Below are 16810 nucleotides of genomic sequence, written 5' to 3'. Positions count from 1 at the left end.
TCTAATGGTCGTTGTGGGTCTCTACTGGTAATTTGTTGCCTTCTATTGGTGGCAGGTTATGTCTAGTGGATACCATTAAGGACCTAAAGCTTTAATACGTCCTACTACGTAATGGAAACCAGTTGGTAATGGTTTTAATGGTTAAAAGCTGATGGTTTGTAATGATATTTCTAATGGAAACCATTAGAATTTCTGTGATGGTTTCTATTGTTGTTGTTGTTGTTGTTGTTGTTTTTCCAGCAGGATATTGTGTTAATATTAGATATTATGAATTGTGTGTCCCATGATGCATGAATGAATGAATGAATGGATGAGTTCTTCTTTTCCTTCCTGACATAATCAATTAAATGATATCCTCTATTATAACTGTAATAATTTTTCATTTGCATTCAAAGTAATCTAGTGGAAACTCTTCTCACTTCTGTTCACCAGTTGCATATACAGTATTTATTTTCACAACGCAGTAGGTGTTATATGAATATTTTTATGAATGTATAGATTAACTCATATACATTTAAAGGTAGCGTTTATATTAATTATCATATAATAATCATGTCATTTCAAATACACCTTAGAAAAACTATGTGCCATGCAACGTGTCTTAACTACATTCTTCATCTAAGACTTTATTGAACACATAAACTACATCTCCCGTCATGCTTTGCTCAACATGGCGACTTCCTGGTCGGCTTGTTATTATATTTCCCACAGGTCTTCAGACAAAACCCGCCTCCTAGATTAAGGCTGGCGCATACTATAGCGCTTCCTGCTTTCCGATTGGCTATACAGCCGTCGTGTATAAGCCTTACCCAATCAGAAGAAAGGACGGCCAGCATTCTGAATACGGATAGGATAAAAAGCAAACGCGCTGTTTTGAATGGGAGACATCAACAACAAGAAGATTAAAAAAAAATAACAGTTTTGTTGAGTGCATGAGCGACTTTAATTTAATGTTTACATAGATGTGTTAGAAATAGCGAATGGCGTCGACTTTACTGTCACCAATGGTGGATTATTACAACGACGAAGAGGAGCTGGACAGCGTGGACGAGGACGATGAGCGGAGTTTCAGAGGCAGAGACTCGGAAGAAGGTGAACCACATTTAGCTTAGCTCGTTAGCCGCATACACGACATTCGTTACTCTTAATATCGCATAAAATAAATTTCTATATAAAGGTTTTAAATCGAGCGCGCGCACATTCACACAAAGAGCCCCACTCAGCCACCATAGGAACAGTCTCTTAGCAACCGTTCTTTAGGCTTAGCATTAGCTTGCTAGTAAAGAGAACTTCAACACTGAATGTTTCCTCTTCCAGACATTGTGGGGTTTAAAGTAAATAAATAAATATATATATTTTATTACAAAACTAAGCATACAAAAAACAACGTTTTTTGTTTTGCTAGAGTAAATTGAAATAATGAAATAAATCCAGCAATTGACGTTTAAAACGTTCGTTTTAGCTCATAGTAGCTCATGCTAGCAAAGTATTGTTTTACATAAAACAACAACAATAATAATAGTAATAATAATGAATATCAATAAACTAGTAGTTATCTCGCATATTGGTTTATAAGTGCTAAATTATGAGCACATAACGCTTACATGATTACTAGTATTACTGTATTTTTTGCTAGCTTGCTAATTAGCCCATTTATTTATTCTTTATTAATATTTTTATTGAGGTTATTATAGGTTGTGCATTTAAAAAACAAAAACCCAAGCCATCATTACACCAAGGTGAGCAGGTTAAAATTTATATAATATATATATTTTTTTTTTTTAAAAAACGAGGTTTAATGTGAGCTTAGCTACTGCGGTGTTGATAAAATGGCTATAATGACGGTAATACCGATACTAAGTGTAGTGTAGTATCGCGATATTATCGTGATAACATAGCAAGCAGCCATCATGTCAGATTTATCACACACCGATTAACGCAAACACACAAACGATGGTGTGAGAGAACGTGGTTTGTTATTATTATTATTATTATTATTATTATCTTATATATTTTTTGTAACAATGTGAAGTCGTTGAAAGAAAGAAATGGAAGAGCGGAAGAAGTCCAGCACGTTACAGTAGGCTGTTTTAAATAAAATGTCTTTTATAATTTTTTTTTTTGGCGTGCCGTCAGGTCTCGTAGCGTTCCCGAGTTGTAACGACGAAGCGATTACTGAACAATTTTCCATAAAAGCGTCTGGTTTCTATAGTAACAGCTCGTTCACGGAGACTCGTACAGCGGACGCTGTTAAAAACAAACCAAAAAAAGTGCAATCGCTTTTGTAAGGTGATGTTTATTTACCATTTATGGAAGGAGTCTCCAGTGTCAGTGCTTTGTAAACGCCAGATGTAAAGCTGTGACTTTTCAGTTGTTCAACAAGGGGAAAGTTTGGAACATGTCGCCCCACGCGAGCCAATGAAATTCTGCCTCGTGTCGATTTAATACGTCTTTTCCAAAAAAAAAAAAAAAAAAAAGGAATGAAACACTTCCTGGATCTTTTAAAATGTCCTGATGTAGAAACGGACGTGTCGAGGAAAGCTGGCTCTGGTTAAACGACGTACGATGGCTTCGATTTGTCTGATGGTAACCGAACTCTGTGTTTCAGACACCGAAGACGCTAGCGAAACGGACCTGGCCAAGCACAACGAGGACGACTATGTGGAACTCAAAGAACAGTGAGTAGAGAACCTGACCTCGCTGTACAGTACGTCTGAGTCGGATACCGATACCAGGTCTAGTATCGCCATTCTCAAAGTCACCGAACACCCGAAGGGCAGACGAACACTAAATTCGACCCGTCATTGAAAAAGAAAGAAAGAAAACTCTGGTGATTTTGTCACTTAGATCGTAAAGATTAACAAGCTTAGAATCACGATTTCTCACTAAATGACAAGGATAAAAATTTTTTTTAAAAAACTTCTATAAAAGCTAAAGAGATCACTCCATATCTTTTTTTCTAAATAGTGGCGAGTACAATGAAGTGAACGTGGATTAACGAACTCTTTGAGAACTACGCGTTCATGCTCGTCAGTTCCTGGCGTTTGAAGGCGGCTTGTGATTTCCCAGATAAAATGAAAAGCCCCAGCACTTTTATGAATCGCCTGCAGGCTGATTGAATTCGCTCGGATTTATTATTCACGTCCTCGCTAGTCCCTACCCGATCTGAGAGAGCTTTATTTATTTATTTATTTATTTATTTATTTATTTTTAAACGAATGTTTTATCGTATTTCTTTCTGTCTTGCAGGATGTACCAAGACAAGCTGGCATCGTTGAAAAGGCAGCTGCAACAACTCCAAGAAGGTGATCGGCTAGGAACGTGCACAACGTCGAAAATATTCAGTCGTAATGTTCTACCTAGAAACCTATAAAGACACCCGAAAAACCATGAAGAGTTTCGATTTGGACTAAGAGTGCAGTCCCAGATGTCCATGTAGCAAATAACGTTGGACGTTAATGGACACGAAATGGAAATCATGTTCAAAGTAATATAATCTCAGACCGATAAGAAGTCTTAGCCAATATGACGTCCCAATACACTTCTTACTTCTTATCGTTCATATTTTAATACGAATTTAATAAAAAAACATAAAATACAATTACAAACTCTGGAAGCCCATTTCCACTATGGAAAAACTTTACATCTCAAAACTGCGACTTTCTATATTTCAGTTCTGACTACACTTCCCACAGTTACGAGTTTATATCTCTCAATTCCTCACCTCGCAATTCTCACTTATTCACAATTCTGAATTTTTATTTATTTATTTATTTATTTATTTATTTATTTTTGACATCCACTTGACGCAGTACCTGAAACGTGACTAACTTCAGGTCACGATCGTGCGCTAACGTCTGTCCTTCCGTGTCTTGACTAGCTGATTAGCGTTGTTCTTACTGTATCTAGCCTATTTATAGAGAACGAGTGATGCTCCGTCAGTGCGTCCTTTTGTAACCCGCTAAAAGTCGAGAGGACGTCTAAATTGGTGGTGGGGGGGGGGGACGTCAGAACTGCGAGATGTAAACTCGTCATCGCAAGAAATAACGTCAGGATTGTATGATATGGACTCGCACTTGGGGGGGGGGGGGGGGGGGGGGGTGATGCCAGAATTGCGAGATGTTAACTGAACAGTTGTGGTAAATAAAGTCAGAATTGCGGGATATAAAGTCGCACTTACCTTTTTTTTTTTTTTTTTTTTTTTTTTTTTTAAATTCTCATTGGATTTGATCTCTAAAATTGTAGAACGGTACTTTTTTTTTCCTTTTTCTTTTTTTTTTTTTTTTAAAAAAAAAAAAGCAGTGACATGTTAATTAAGGTTAATTAACGTCTGTACGCGTTAAATAAAGACATCATCAAACGGATCTTTCTGGGTTAAACTAACGCTGCTGTCCTGCGGGCAGTTTGTTAGGAAGCCTACACGTCCTGATCCATATCGCGTATCGTAGAATTGTATTGGAATAACGCGATACGGTATTCTTGTCGTATCGCCCCACCCCTAATGAGAGCTGCATCAGTTTGTTACGCCGAGCAGCCGGCTAACGGAGCTTCCGGACTAGCGGCTCGCGAGTCGACGTCTATTTATTCGCTCTTCTATAGAACACTTGTGGCGAAAGGAACGTCCAGTGTTTAAAACGACTTCTTAAACTGCTGTATAAAAGAAAGTAGCATCAGAGCGCAAGTCCTGCAGTACAATTAAGTTAACTTTCTCTTCTTTATTAAAATAGTGTGTGTGTGTGTGTGTGTGTGTGTGTGTGTGTGTGTGTGTGTTTCAGGCACTCTGCAGGAGTATCAGAAGAGGATGAAGAAACTTGATCAGCAGTATAAAGAGAGACTCCGTAACGCAGGTAAACAAACGTCAAAACGCACCCAGAGATGATTTATGAGCTTTATTTCTCAGACCCAATATGAAAAAGTTTGTTTGTTTGTTTTTGTTTGTTTTTTTTTTTAAAACCCCCTGGTTTTATAGATCTCTTCCTCCAACTTGAGGTAAGTTCGAATCCTTTCGAGTACACTATAAAACCTAGTGTAAATGCACTGAAATAAATAAATAAATAAATAAATAAATAAAATAAGCAGGTTGTTGAGTCATTTTCGCTGTGTGGCGTTCAGACGGAGCAGGTGGAGAGAAACTACATCAAAGAGAAGAAAGCGGCGGTGAAGGAGTTCGACGACAAGAAAGTGGAGCTGAAGGAGAATTTAATCGCCGAGCTGGAGGAGAAGAAGAAGATGATCGAGAACGAGAAGTTAACCATGGAGCTGACGGGAGGTCTGAGAAAGCAACGCTCGTCGGTTAAAGCTTTACGAAGTTTTGCGTCGGAGCGCGGTGTTTTTAGCGTCTGCGAGCGACCGCACGATAAAACGTCACAGTGTTACCAGACTCCGTGCATCAACTCTGTGCTGTGCTGTTACAGGAAAGTAATCAACAACAGGCTCGATGACCATCGCCGCCCCGAAGTTGACCATTTTCCTATAACGTCGCAGTTAGAAAAGTTTTGTCGACGCTTTTCGTCTGTTTATAAGTGACATTTAACGTCTAGCAGCTGCAAACGTACAAACCCCTCTTTTTGAAGTTAAAATCAACCGCGGAGACGTCCGTCCTGAAGACTTCCCCGCTCTTTTCGTAGTTAGCGCTGGCGGTAGCTAAACTGTCAGTGATTTCTACGCGATTGACCTCATTGGCTAGCCATGTAGATGTCGCTAATCTTCGACGACAGCCCATCCTAGCGATTTTATTTACTAACAGGCTAACTCTGGTTATCTAGATTTTTATTGTTATCTAGCCAATGATGGAAGCTCTGTGATGTCAGGTCATCGTATCAGTGAATATCCAAGGGACGATTTAGCATATATAATATAAATATAAATGCCTGTCCGTGTGTGGCACTGTAGGTTTAATACATTTGAGGGTTGTTGTTTTTTTTGTGTGTGTGTGTGTAAATTGTGCGTTTCACATCAGATTCCATGGAGGTGAAGCCCATCATGACCCGTAAGCTGAGGAGGCGACCCAACGATCCCGTCCCCATTCCTGACAAACGCAGGAAACCTGCTCCAGATATCCTTTACGACTTTCAGAGTAACCTTTTCCACGTCATCCTTCCCAAAAACCGAGAGCGGAGCTTACCGTGACGTCTGTGAAACGCGTACACGTGCACACTTCACCGTGAAGCTATGATGAGATTTTCATACGTGAGAGGTTTTAGCGTATAGGATGAACCGTGTCATTAATGACGTGAAGCGGGATCCTTAACTCCGCACACCTCAGCTGAACTATTTACTCACGGAAGAGCAGATAATGGAGGACCTGAGGACACTAAACAAGGTGACGTGAAACACAAGGACAAACGAGCATGAGATTTACGTGTCATTCTCAGGATATGGTGACACTCCTGACCTTTAACCCTCCTGTTACTGTATGTTGGGGGGGTACATCCATTATGTTATGGGTCCAAGTGAGTTCCACAAAAACGGCTCAAAACAGTAAACCTTTATTACGGCTTTATGTCCGAGACAAGCCCTAAGAAGAAATATCTGCACGATCCACACTATTGGTCAAAAGTTTGTGGACACCCGACTGAAGTGTTTCTCATGATGTTAAAAAGCTTTTGATCCGAAGGTGTGCGATTTTAAACGTTTGAAATCGGTGTCGTAGACAAAAATATAACCGCGCCGACGTATCCGTTTCTTTCATTAGAAAACCAACGTTTTATTCCGAAAAGCAGCCGATAAGAGTCCGGCGTCGGTGTGAACTCCTCCTTTAATACCGTTTAAAAAGCATCTCGGGGAAATTCCTCGAGAAATCGGGCGAGAAAACGCCGAGAACACATTCCTGGAAATTCTAGACGAAAAGGGCGTCGACTCTGAAGATGCGAAAATACGAAATTATTTTGGATTTTTTTTTTTAATCACAACATAATACCCATAGTTCCGTTTGTGTTACTCCAGAGTTTTGATGGCTTTAGTATTATTTTTAAAATGTGGGAAAATAAAAATAATGAACGAGTGTGTGTAAACTTTTGACCGGTGGTGTATGTTCATGACCCTGAATGAGGAAAGTCACAAAATTTCAAAGAGAAAACGAGAGATTAACCGGTATTTCAGACATCTCAAACGTGGAAATGGATCGAATTGACCCATAACACGGTAGTAGAGTTAACTTAATCAACATGATGTGTAGAAAAAAAAAAAAAAAAGATTTCATAGAATAACTTTTATTGATGCTGGTGTGATAACCGATGGTTACTTTACGACGCTGCTTGAGAGAAGTATGCCATGTTTAATGGTAAAGGTGTCACTGGTTTAACTGGAGTTAGTAAAGTGATGGTTGATCACTCCAGTGAGTTAAAGTAACGGCACCACGTTAAAGCTCGAGTGTATTGGTGGTTCTTTCAAAAAAAAAGAATTTCGTTTCTGTAAAAAATTAACAAAAGGAATATGAAAACATCAAAGATTTGACCCTTTTAATGGTCAGTCAGCATAGTTTGAGAATGACATTATTATTATTATTATTATTATTATTATTATTATAAAAAAAATACTTCATCAGCTCATAGTAACGTATACATTTCACCGCTTCTTCTCTTAATAGCTCAAGTCACCGAAAAGACCAGGTACATTTGCTAATTTTACAACTTTATAAAGCATTATTGTGTTTTTGTTTTGCTAAAAGTTAATTATATGCTTAATTGCTTTTTTTTTTATTTCCCTGTTCAGCTTCCCCGTCTTCTCCTGAACACCTCCCGACCACGCCCATGGAAAGCCCCACTCAGCGCTACGAGGCTCGGATAGAAGACGGAAAACTCTACTACGATAAAAGATGGTAATTTTTTTTTTTATTTATTTTTTTTTAATGTTTTTGGATTGCTTTTCATTGTTACTTGCGTGGATCTCCGAATAGAGACGGATCCCTAACGTTCACGCCGCCTCGAGCAGAATGAAACGTAGGATCCGCGCTAAACAAATCAAATCGAGAAAACCGCACGGATAAATCCCATCACGTCACATGTTTCAACTTCATTTCATATGCCTTAGGCCTTCTCCACGTTAACTCCACCATCTTGAATTCGTATCGATCTAATTTAAGCCTTTAAGCCACAGTTAGGTTGAATCCTAATTAACTTTCTTTCCCAGTTCACTATACTTGCTCACTACATAGGGTATATACTATACTGGCCCTACATAGTGCACGATGTATCCAATAGAACAGGAAGTAGAAATGCCTGTTGAGCATTACTACATATCTATATAATATCATAACTTTTAGCAAACTTTCACTTTGTTTGCTTTGTTTAAAATCCCGATCACATGGCCTGTGATTCGATTCAGTATGTCGATGTATTTCCTTCTGAAACAGGAAGTCCGAGTGACGTTGTTTTGAACTGCCTGACCGACTTAAACAGCAGCCAGTAACGTTCAAGATGTGCCTCAGCACACCTACGCTCCATCTAAACAGTCTTGACGGTAGCTTAGCGAGCTAGCTAAATATAGAGAACAGCAACGAGTTTAAAAAGAACCCCAGCACTGCCAAGCTGCCGCTGTTGGGCCCTTGAGCAAGGCCCTTAACCCTCTCTGCTCCAGGGGGCGCTGTATCATGGCCGCTTCTCCTATAACGCCTGATGAGGTTGGAGAATACATGGCGAGGGATCTGATTCCGTTCCTCCATACAGAACCTCTCCAGATCCTTCACATTTGGAGGTCCACGCTGGTGGACTCTCCTCTTCAGTTCACCCCACAGGTTTTCTATGGGGTTCAGGTCAGGGTACTGGGAGGGTCATGGCAGGACCTTGATTTTGTGGTCAGTAAACCATTTTTGTGTTGATTTTGATGATGTTTTGGATCATCGTCCTGCTGGAAGATCCAACCACGGCCCATTTGAAGCTTTCTGTCAGAGGCAGTCAGGTTTTCATTTAACATCTGTTGATATTTGATAGAGTCCATGACGCCATGTATCCTAACAAAATGTCCAGGTCCTCTGGCAGAAAAACAGCCCCAAAACATTAAAGATCCACCTCCATATTTAACCGTGGGCATGAGGTACTTTTCCATATGGCTACCTCTCTGTGTGCTCCAAAACCACCTCTGGTGTTTATTACCAAAAAGCTCTATTCTGGTTTCATCTGACCGTAGAACCCGATCCCATTTGAAGTTCCAGTAGTGTCTGCACACTGAAGACGCTCGAGTTTGTTTTTGGATGAGAGTAGAGGCTTTTTTCTTCAAACCCTTCCAAACAGCTTGTGGTGATGTAGGTGACTTCAGATTGTAGTTTTGGAGACTTTCTGACCCCAAGACGCAACTAACATCTGCAGTTCTCCAGCTGTGATCCTTGGAGATGTTTTGGTCACTCGAACCGTCCTCTTCACAGTGCGTTGAGACGATATAGACACACGTCCAATTCCAGGTCGATTCATAACATTTCCAGTCGACTGGAACGTCTTCATTATTGCCCTGATGGTGGAAATGGCCATTTTCAACGCTTGTGCTATTTTCTTATAGACACGCCCCATTTTGTGAAGCTCAACAACCTTTTGCCGCACATCACAGCTATATTCCTTGATCCTTACCCATTGTTATGAATGACTAAGGGAATTTGGTCTATGTGTTAGCTCATATTTATACCCCTGTGAAACAGGAAGTCATGGTTGAACAGTTTCCTGGTTTACTTTGTTTTTTCCCCCCTGATGTAACACCTAATTCATCCTTACCATGCACTTATTAATAATGAGCTTTGTTAGTTATAACATTACTTTTGTTAATTAGGAAAAAAAAAAACAGAAAAAAACCCCAAAACAAAACCAACCAAAGCAACTTCCAGATGATTCAGAATTAAATCCAACCAAGCACCACTGCATCATGTGACTGTTTTAAAACCAAAGGCTAAAAAATGAGAGACTATTAATCCCCAGGTTTTGTTAAAGATCTTCAATGTTTATAGATTGAAGCCTTCTTTTAGTGAATCATTGTGTGCTGTACTTCTCACATGAACCACAAGGTGGCGGTAGCTCTCCTCAGAAATCCCACAAACACCCCATCATGAGTCACAGATCATCACCATGTGATATATGTACGAATGTAGTGTTTTTGCAGTGCATATGTATTTCAGCACTTATATTATGATAATGGGGGGGAAAAATAATAATTCTTAATATCTACATTTGTTTTTACAAGTTAAGATGATTGATTTTTTATTTATTATTTTTTTTACGTAACATAGTACCCGTCTATTTACATATATAACGTTTGCAGCGTTCGTGCATATTGCTCCAAAATAATAATATGAATAAACCAAACTAAGTACAAGTGCAGGTCAAATTAGACTAAATTAATTTAAAGTTTTAAAAGATGAAATAAATCACCGTTTTAACTGTGTTTATGCTTCAATAGCACTGACTGTTTTTTAAAAATGTTGTTTGATTTGATTATCTTTTTTTCTTTCTGTCGCATCGTGATGGATTTATTACCACCGCGCGTCTCAAAGTGTAACGTATAACCAGAAACCTCAACATTTTAATTATAGTTTAATGACACGACTCGCAACTTTTTAAGCACCAGCGCTTCACTCGCTATTTTAAAAAAGAAATAAAAAGTTAACATTCAGCCCTGAGTTATAGTTATTTAATTACAGCACTAAGCCTAATTGCCCCAGTCTTGGGGGAATCGAATGGGTTTAAAATGATGCTAGTTGCACTAATGTGTTTCTGATGGAAGGAGGTTAATTTCTTCATCTAAAACTTTGCATCTTAGGTGTAAACAGTGTCAACAATTTAATTTTTTTAATTTCTTTATTTATAGTGAAATGGCGTATCTTTTTTTGGGTTTCTGTGGGCGGAAATAAATAAATAAAGAAAGAAAGGACGGTTTCATTGAGTAAATAAATACGGCAAAATATGCTTAGATTATATAACGTAAACGAAATGGACCTGCGGTGCCGTTAAAGCCGTGTAGCGGCCGTGTAGCGTTTGTTGATTCTTCGGTCTGAAGAATCAACAAACGGCAAAGTGATGACTTTATTTTACTATTCGTTCATTTTTGGGTCTTTTGGCAGGTACCATAAGAGTCAGGCCATCTATCTGGAGTCGAAGGACAACACCAAGATCAGCTGCGTCATCAGTTCTGTAGGAACCAGCGAGGTTTGTGTTCACCTTCCCGCTCTGATTTGTGTGAAAGTAACATGAGCAGCTCTTCCAGATAACGATTTCCTCAGACAGACGGATCGAAGGTGAAAAACTGCTCCGTCCGTTTTTGCCTTAACGAGCTCCGTCTAATCGCTCGGGTCTAATCTACCGCAGCGCGCGAAAGAAACGCGATCCCGATGTCTCTTGGGTCGCTTTCACACTTGCGTAGTAGTCCGGTTTCTGAGTCTGAACTGAATCAGAGTCCGATTCGGTACTTTTTGGTTCGTTTGGTTTGGTTTCTCACTGTACGTAATTAAAAGAAACCCAAAAAGCAAAAAAAAAAAAAAAACTAACCGTTGGGTGAAGAGTGTGTAGGGCTGAAAATGCACGAGTAAAACTCCTACATTCATCGGGCAGAAGCATGACGGGGGGGGGGGAGAGGGGGAGGGGACGTAAACAAACCTTTTAGTCGAGTGTGTGTAGAAATCTGTGCACTCTGTAACATCTCGCTAGATAATTATAGACATTTCTAGTTTAAAAGTGCATTGGATAAGATTGGGCGGGGGAAATGAAGATTGCATCTCTAACCGTGATTTAAAAAATTATGTTATAGGTTTGACATTTAAAATAATAATTATAATAATGCAGGGCAGTGGTGGTTTGGTGGTTAAGGCTCTGGGTTACTGATCAGAAGGTCGGGGGTTCGAGCCCCAGCACTGCCAAGCTGCCGCTGTTGGGCCCTTGAGCAAGGCCCTTAACCCTCTCTGCTCCAGGGGGCGCTGTATCATGGCCGACCCTGCTCTCTGACCCCAACTTCCTGATATGCTGGGGGTATACGAAGAAAAGAATTTCACTGTGCTGTAATGTATACGGGATCAATAAAGACTCATTATCATATTAGAGAGAGAGAGAGGACTAAAACCTGTAGAAAAACGATGGGCTTCAGAGCTCCGCTTTGCCCAGGCCTCGTCAGACCACCCCACCCCGCTGTTGATGATCTTCCCTACAACAGCATGACCCCAAGCGTTTTATTCGTGTCCTTTTTCTTAATACTAACTTTACGTGTGCTTTGCTTCCAGATCTGGGTGAGGAAGACCAGCGACAGTACGAAGATGAGGATTTATTTAGGTCAGCTCCAGCGTGGTGCCTTCCTCATCAGACGCCGCTCAGCGGTTTAGACACGCCCTCTCTCCTCGTCCTCCGTGCACTCTTCTCGTCATCCCGAGAATTAAAAAAGAGAAATAAAAATTCACCCCTCTCTGTGCGTTAAGCCGGTGTGTTTGAAAGCCTTGAGCCTGTCTATAAAATTCCTCGACGCTTTATTCTTCATCCACAATCATGTTTCTGTCCAAAACACGTCCTCCTGACCGTGCGAAAGGCTCATCAGAGGGAGAGGGAGGGGGGGGAGGGGGAAAAACACGTCTCATATTTTTATCTATTTTTCTTGTACAGTTTTTGAGAAATTTTTATTTTGTATTTTTTTGGAAACAAGTCATACGTTCATATGTACATGAATTTCCCAGAATGCATACGGTAAAGAATAGAACAGGGATTCATTTACATTAATTGATCGATTACAGACGCGTATCGGAGAATACGACACGGAGCTGGTTTTCCACGCGGATACATCAATTTACCCACGAGAGTTATTTTTACACCCGGGTCAGCTTTGATTGCGCCTTTAATCCGAATAAGTTTAGCAAATCAAATGTACGCAATACTCCACAGCTGTTTGTGTTTTCTTTAGTTTCACGTTTGAGCGAGCGATTAAATATATATGCCCCGCCCAGTTGTGTTTTTGTAAATATTAGCATTCTTTCTATCCTGCTTCCAGATGACATTGTTAAAGTACATCTCATTTTTAAATAAATGAAGACTTTTTCTTGAATAAAAGTGGTTTGAATTTACAACAACAACAAAAAAATCTCAAGTCAAATTGTAAAAAAAAAAAAAAAAAAAAGCTTAGAGGGGGAGGCGGAGCTTAGAGGGGGAGGCGGAGCTTAGAGGGTGGAGGGGGGAGGCGGAGCTTAGAGGGTGGAGGGGGGAGGCGGAGCTTAGAGGGTGGAGGGGGGAGGCGGAGCTTAGAGGGTGGAGGGGGGGGGAGGCGGAGCTTAGAGGGTGGAGTCATCCCAAAAAGCTGTGGGGGGGATATTCCGGTTGTCCAAGATCTTAGGAAGTATCGCTGACTATGTTTACATGCACGTCAAATTCCGTATATTCGGGTTGCTTCGATATTCCGAATACGATGTTTAAATGCATACGGGCATCAGAATATTCCCGTACCGTACACGTGGTTGTTGTAAGTACACGATCCACACACGCGCTTTTCCTCTCCTGACGTTATTTCCTAGGAGATACGAGATGTCGCCGTCGCTACCCGCGATTCCGTGCGGCCTGAGCAGGCGCGCGTACCTCCTTTCGGTGGATTTTCCGAGTAAGGTGTTTACACGCAACGGATTTCCGATTAAAACAGCCGCAGGAATTCCCAGGGGGACGTATTCAGAATACCGTCTTAATCGGATTACGGCGTTCACGTGACTCGGGATACTGATGCGCATGTAAACGTATTAATTGTGTCCTAAACCACGTCATGACAGAATTGGATGATAACCGGACGGGATTTAGAGCGAGGTCGACTTCAAATGACGTCCAGACCAGAAACGAGTCTTGGTGTAAAGTTGAAATTGAGTAGATTTAACTTTAGATCCACGGTTAAAGTGTTTGGTTGATATTGTATGTTGATGATTTGGAATTATCCACTAAGATCATCTAGGGTTTTTTCTTCTTTCATGGAAATAAATGCGAGTAAGATCTGTGACTATGGGTTGAAAGTATAACTCCCGGCACTCGCGTTTGTGCTCTGAGCTCCAGGTTCGGACGGAGTTGAAATAAAGCGGCGTGAATCAGAAGGAAGGCGTGGGAACGTATCACACGGACGCGTTTCACTCCGCGAGACACTGACTGTCGTGCTGAAAGTGACCTCGCTTTGTGCTCCGTAGTCCGTAGAGTCGCGTTCTGAAAGCGTTTGTCCTTGAAGCGCTTTCCACACAGCGCCGATCCTTTTTTTTTTTTCCCCGTCCCCGCTTTCGTTGGCTTTCAGGTGATGACTCAGCCAGCAATAATGACACAAAACCGTCAGGAAAGGCAATTATTGTTGTGCTGCAGCACTCAGATCGTTCGTCTCGGTGCTAACCGGCGACCTGCGGTGACCTTGAAGATAACCGTCGCTGGAGGGATCCGTCAAGCTTCAACATCCAGCCATGTTTTAAAAGCATGCTGGGAAAAAAAAAAGCCGTAGTGGAAAAATAAAAACAGTTAAAACTCATTAACTAATGACAAGCACGGTTACTGATTCACTCTTAAGAACAACGGGTTCCTCCGGGGTTCTTCATGTGGTTAATGACTTTAGCTTTCTAAAAAAATAATAATAATAATAATAATAATAATAAGATCTTGAAACCTCTGAAAGGAAATCCGTCTGGTGTAGGGTTCTGCATAAAATATTGAAGTGTTCTTTGGTTGTTCCACTCTGGGAACCCTTAAAGGTTCTGTGTAGAACCCTATAACTGGTTCCATTTCAGAACGCTTTCCTTTTTTAGTAGGTTAAGAACCGTTATCCAATAAACCTTTGAAGAACCGTTTTCCTAATATTCTGAGATACCGGATTTTGGATTTTGGACGCACCTGTGCCTCAGAGTTGACGTGTCGGAAGCAGGAAAAATGGGCAAGCGTAAGGATCTCGGCCTCGAAGTTCCCCGATCGAGCGTCTGTGGGACTTTCTAGACAAACGAATCCGATCCACGGAGGCCCGACCTCACGACTTACAGGACTTAAAGGATCTGCTGACATCTTGGTGATACCACAGCACACCTTCAGAGGTCTTGTGGAGCCCATGCCTCGACGGGTCGGAAGTGTTTTGGTGGCACGAGGAGGACCTCCACAATATATCTCAGGTGGTTTTAATGTTCTGGCTGATCGGTGTAGGACGGAATAGTGACTAATCTAGAACTGGAACCATTTCCATCACGTAATGGTGCACTCCTTTTGAAAATTTAGAAAGAACCCTTCAAAGTTCTTCAGGTTTTCCCACTGGGAGATTCCTCCAACGGTGCTTCCCCGTCATCGGAGTTTCCAAGCAAGAACCCTTTTAGGAAGCGAAGAACCCTTAGTTCTCAATTATCCAATAAACCTTTAAAACAGGTTTCTAAAAGTCTACCCAGTACCAACATAACTAAACGCTAAACTCCTGACAGGTTCTAGGTTCTTCAAGTAGAAAATAACGAGTCAAAAAGGTTCCTGAAGGGTTCTCTGGCTTTGTGAAGTTCTCTGTCCACCTGAAACACTTTCTGAACGGGAAATCCGTCTGGTTTTGGGTACTACGTAAAATAACCAAGGATTCTCTCAGAGACCTAGATGGAACCTTTTCAAATAACACTTTTTTTTTTTCAAAGCACAGAATGCTGACTAATCTGGACCTGGAACTATCCAGAACTCCATTGATTTATTTATTTTAAATCATTTAACGGTGCACTCTTTTTAAAAATGTAAAAAAAAAAGAACCCTTACCTCTTACAAGTTCTACAATAGTACTTCCTTAACAGAAAGGGTTCCGAGTAAGAACCCTTTTATGAAGCTAATAACCCCTTAATCAACCAATAAACCTTTAAAGAAGCCTCGAAGAATTTTTTTTTTTTTTAGTGTACCAAGATAGCTAAATGTTAAGCTCCTGACCGGTTCTAGCTGGAACCTTCAAGGGTTCTTCAGTCGTAAAAGCAGTGTTAATTCTTATCTACCATATCATACCATACCAAAAACAAAACAAAGCAAAAAAACAGATATATCGCACACGCTGTCCATCATGCTGAAACATTTCAGGTGTCACGCTGATCGTGTTGGACCTTGGCGTTAAAAATACGCCAATACGGATGACAGGAGCATTAGACGGTGCGTGGTTTTGTTTTTTTGTTTTTTTTACAGCTCGTCGTTTTAAATTGAGGAGCGTTTCATACGGGCTTTTAGCAAATGCACGGTGAAACGTTTTCTGTCCCGGCCGTGTCAAAAGGACAGGCGGAGTGCTTTCCCGTGTCACGGGGATCGATCGCCTCTATTTTGCCGTTTTATGGCGCCGATGGAAATAAACCCTGTTTTCATTGTTTGGAACAAGCGGGAAAATCCATTACTGAGACGGAGACTGAAGACCTTCATGCTAAATGACGGAGATGAGGGAAAATGGGGCGTCTGTATTGTGCCTGTTTGCCCTTTTCCCCTCCATTTCATCCACCGTTCCTAAAGGACTGATCAACATGATCAATCCCGAAGCTAATCAGTGAGATGTGGCCCAAGGGTGAAACCAGAGCCTGCTTTGATATATGTTTATAATAAATAAGCCCAAATGAGCGTGGAAACGATCCTGAGTTCGGTTACAGGTCTTCAAGTGCGTATTTGTTTACTGAGGGGAGCTTTATCGCTGTCTCTTCCTGGCCAGAACCGCTAATGTGTGTCATTAGAGGATGTGGAGATACTCTTCATCGTCGTAATGCTGCCACACGGATGTAACGTTACGGAAGACGTATTTCTCTCTCTCTCTCTCAGATAAAAATCTGATGCTATATGATCACGGTCCAATCTAATATCGTGGTTAGACACTGAGGGGGGAAAAATCTTAGCATGTGAAAAGCAAAACTATGTAATATATAACC

The 16810-nt window shown here is 40.8% G+C and overlaps 1 protein-coding gene across 1 annotated transcript; it reads left to right on the top strand.

Annotated features, from left to right (window-relative positions):
* Positions 1-815: 815 nt before the first annotated feature.
* On the top strand, positions 816-13019 carry suds3 (SDS3 homolog, SIN3A corepressor complex component). Its single transcript, XM_053610555.1, has 12 exons — positions 816-1092; positions 2609-2678; positions 3250-3305; positions 4776-4847; positions 4970-4989; positions 5113-5269; positions 5960-6055; positions 6261-6322; positions 7589-7610; positions 7714-7819; positions 11042-11126; positions 12191-13019. Exons 1-12 carry the CDS (start codon positions 981-983, stop codon positions 12287-12289), a joined length of 957 nt encoding a protein of 318 aa, XP_053466530.1. The 5' UTR covers positions 816-980; the 3' UTR covers positions 12290-13019.
* Positions 13020-16810: the final 3791 nt, after the last annotated feature.

Source organism: Ictalurus furcatus, chromosome 22 (assembly GCF_023375685.1).
Source record: "Ictalurus furcatus strain D&B chromosome 22, Billie_1.0, whole genome shotgun sequence".
In the NCBI taxonomy this organism is placed as follows: Eukaryota; Metazoa; Chordata; class Actinopteri; order Siluriformes; family Ictaluridae; genus Ictalurus; species Ictalurus furcatus.
Note: the sequence above shows the minus strand (reverse complement) of the source record. Positions and strands in the feature narration are given on the sequence as shown.

What these genes read in the sequence shown, in the direction of transcription:
- suds3 (XM_053610555.1), top strand. Translation starts at nt 981, where the DNA reads ATGGCGTCGACTTTACTGTCACCAATGGTGGATTATTACAACGACGAA. An exon ending in GCTGCAACAACTCCAAGAAG is followed by an intron (nt 3,306 to 4,775) that starts GTGATCGGCTAG and finishes TGTGTGTTTCAG; the next exon opens with GCACTCTGCAGGAGTATCAG. An exon ending in CAAGTCACCGAAAAGACCAG is followed by an intron (nt 7,611 to 7,713) that starts GTACATTTGCTA and finishes TTCCCTGTTCAG; the next exon opens with CTTCCCCGTCTTCTCCTGAA.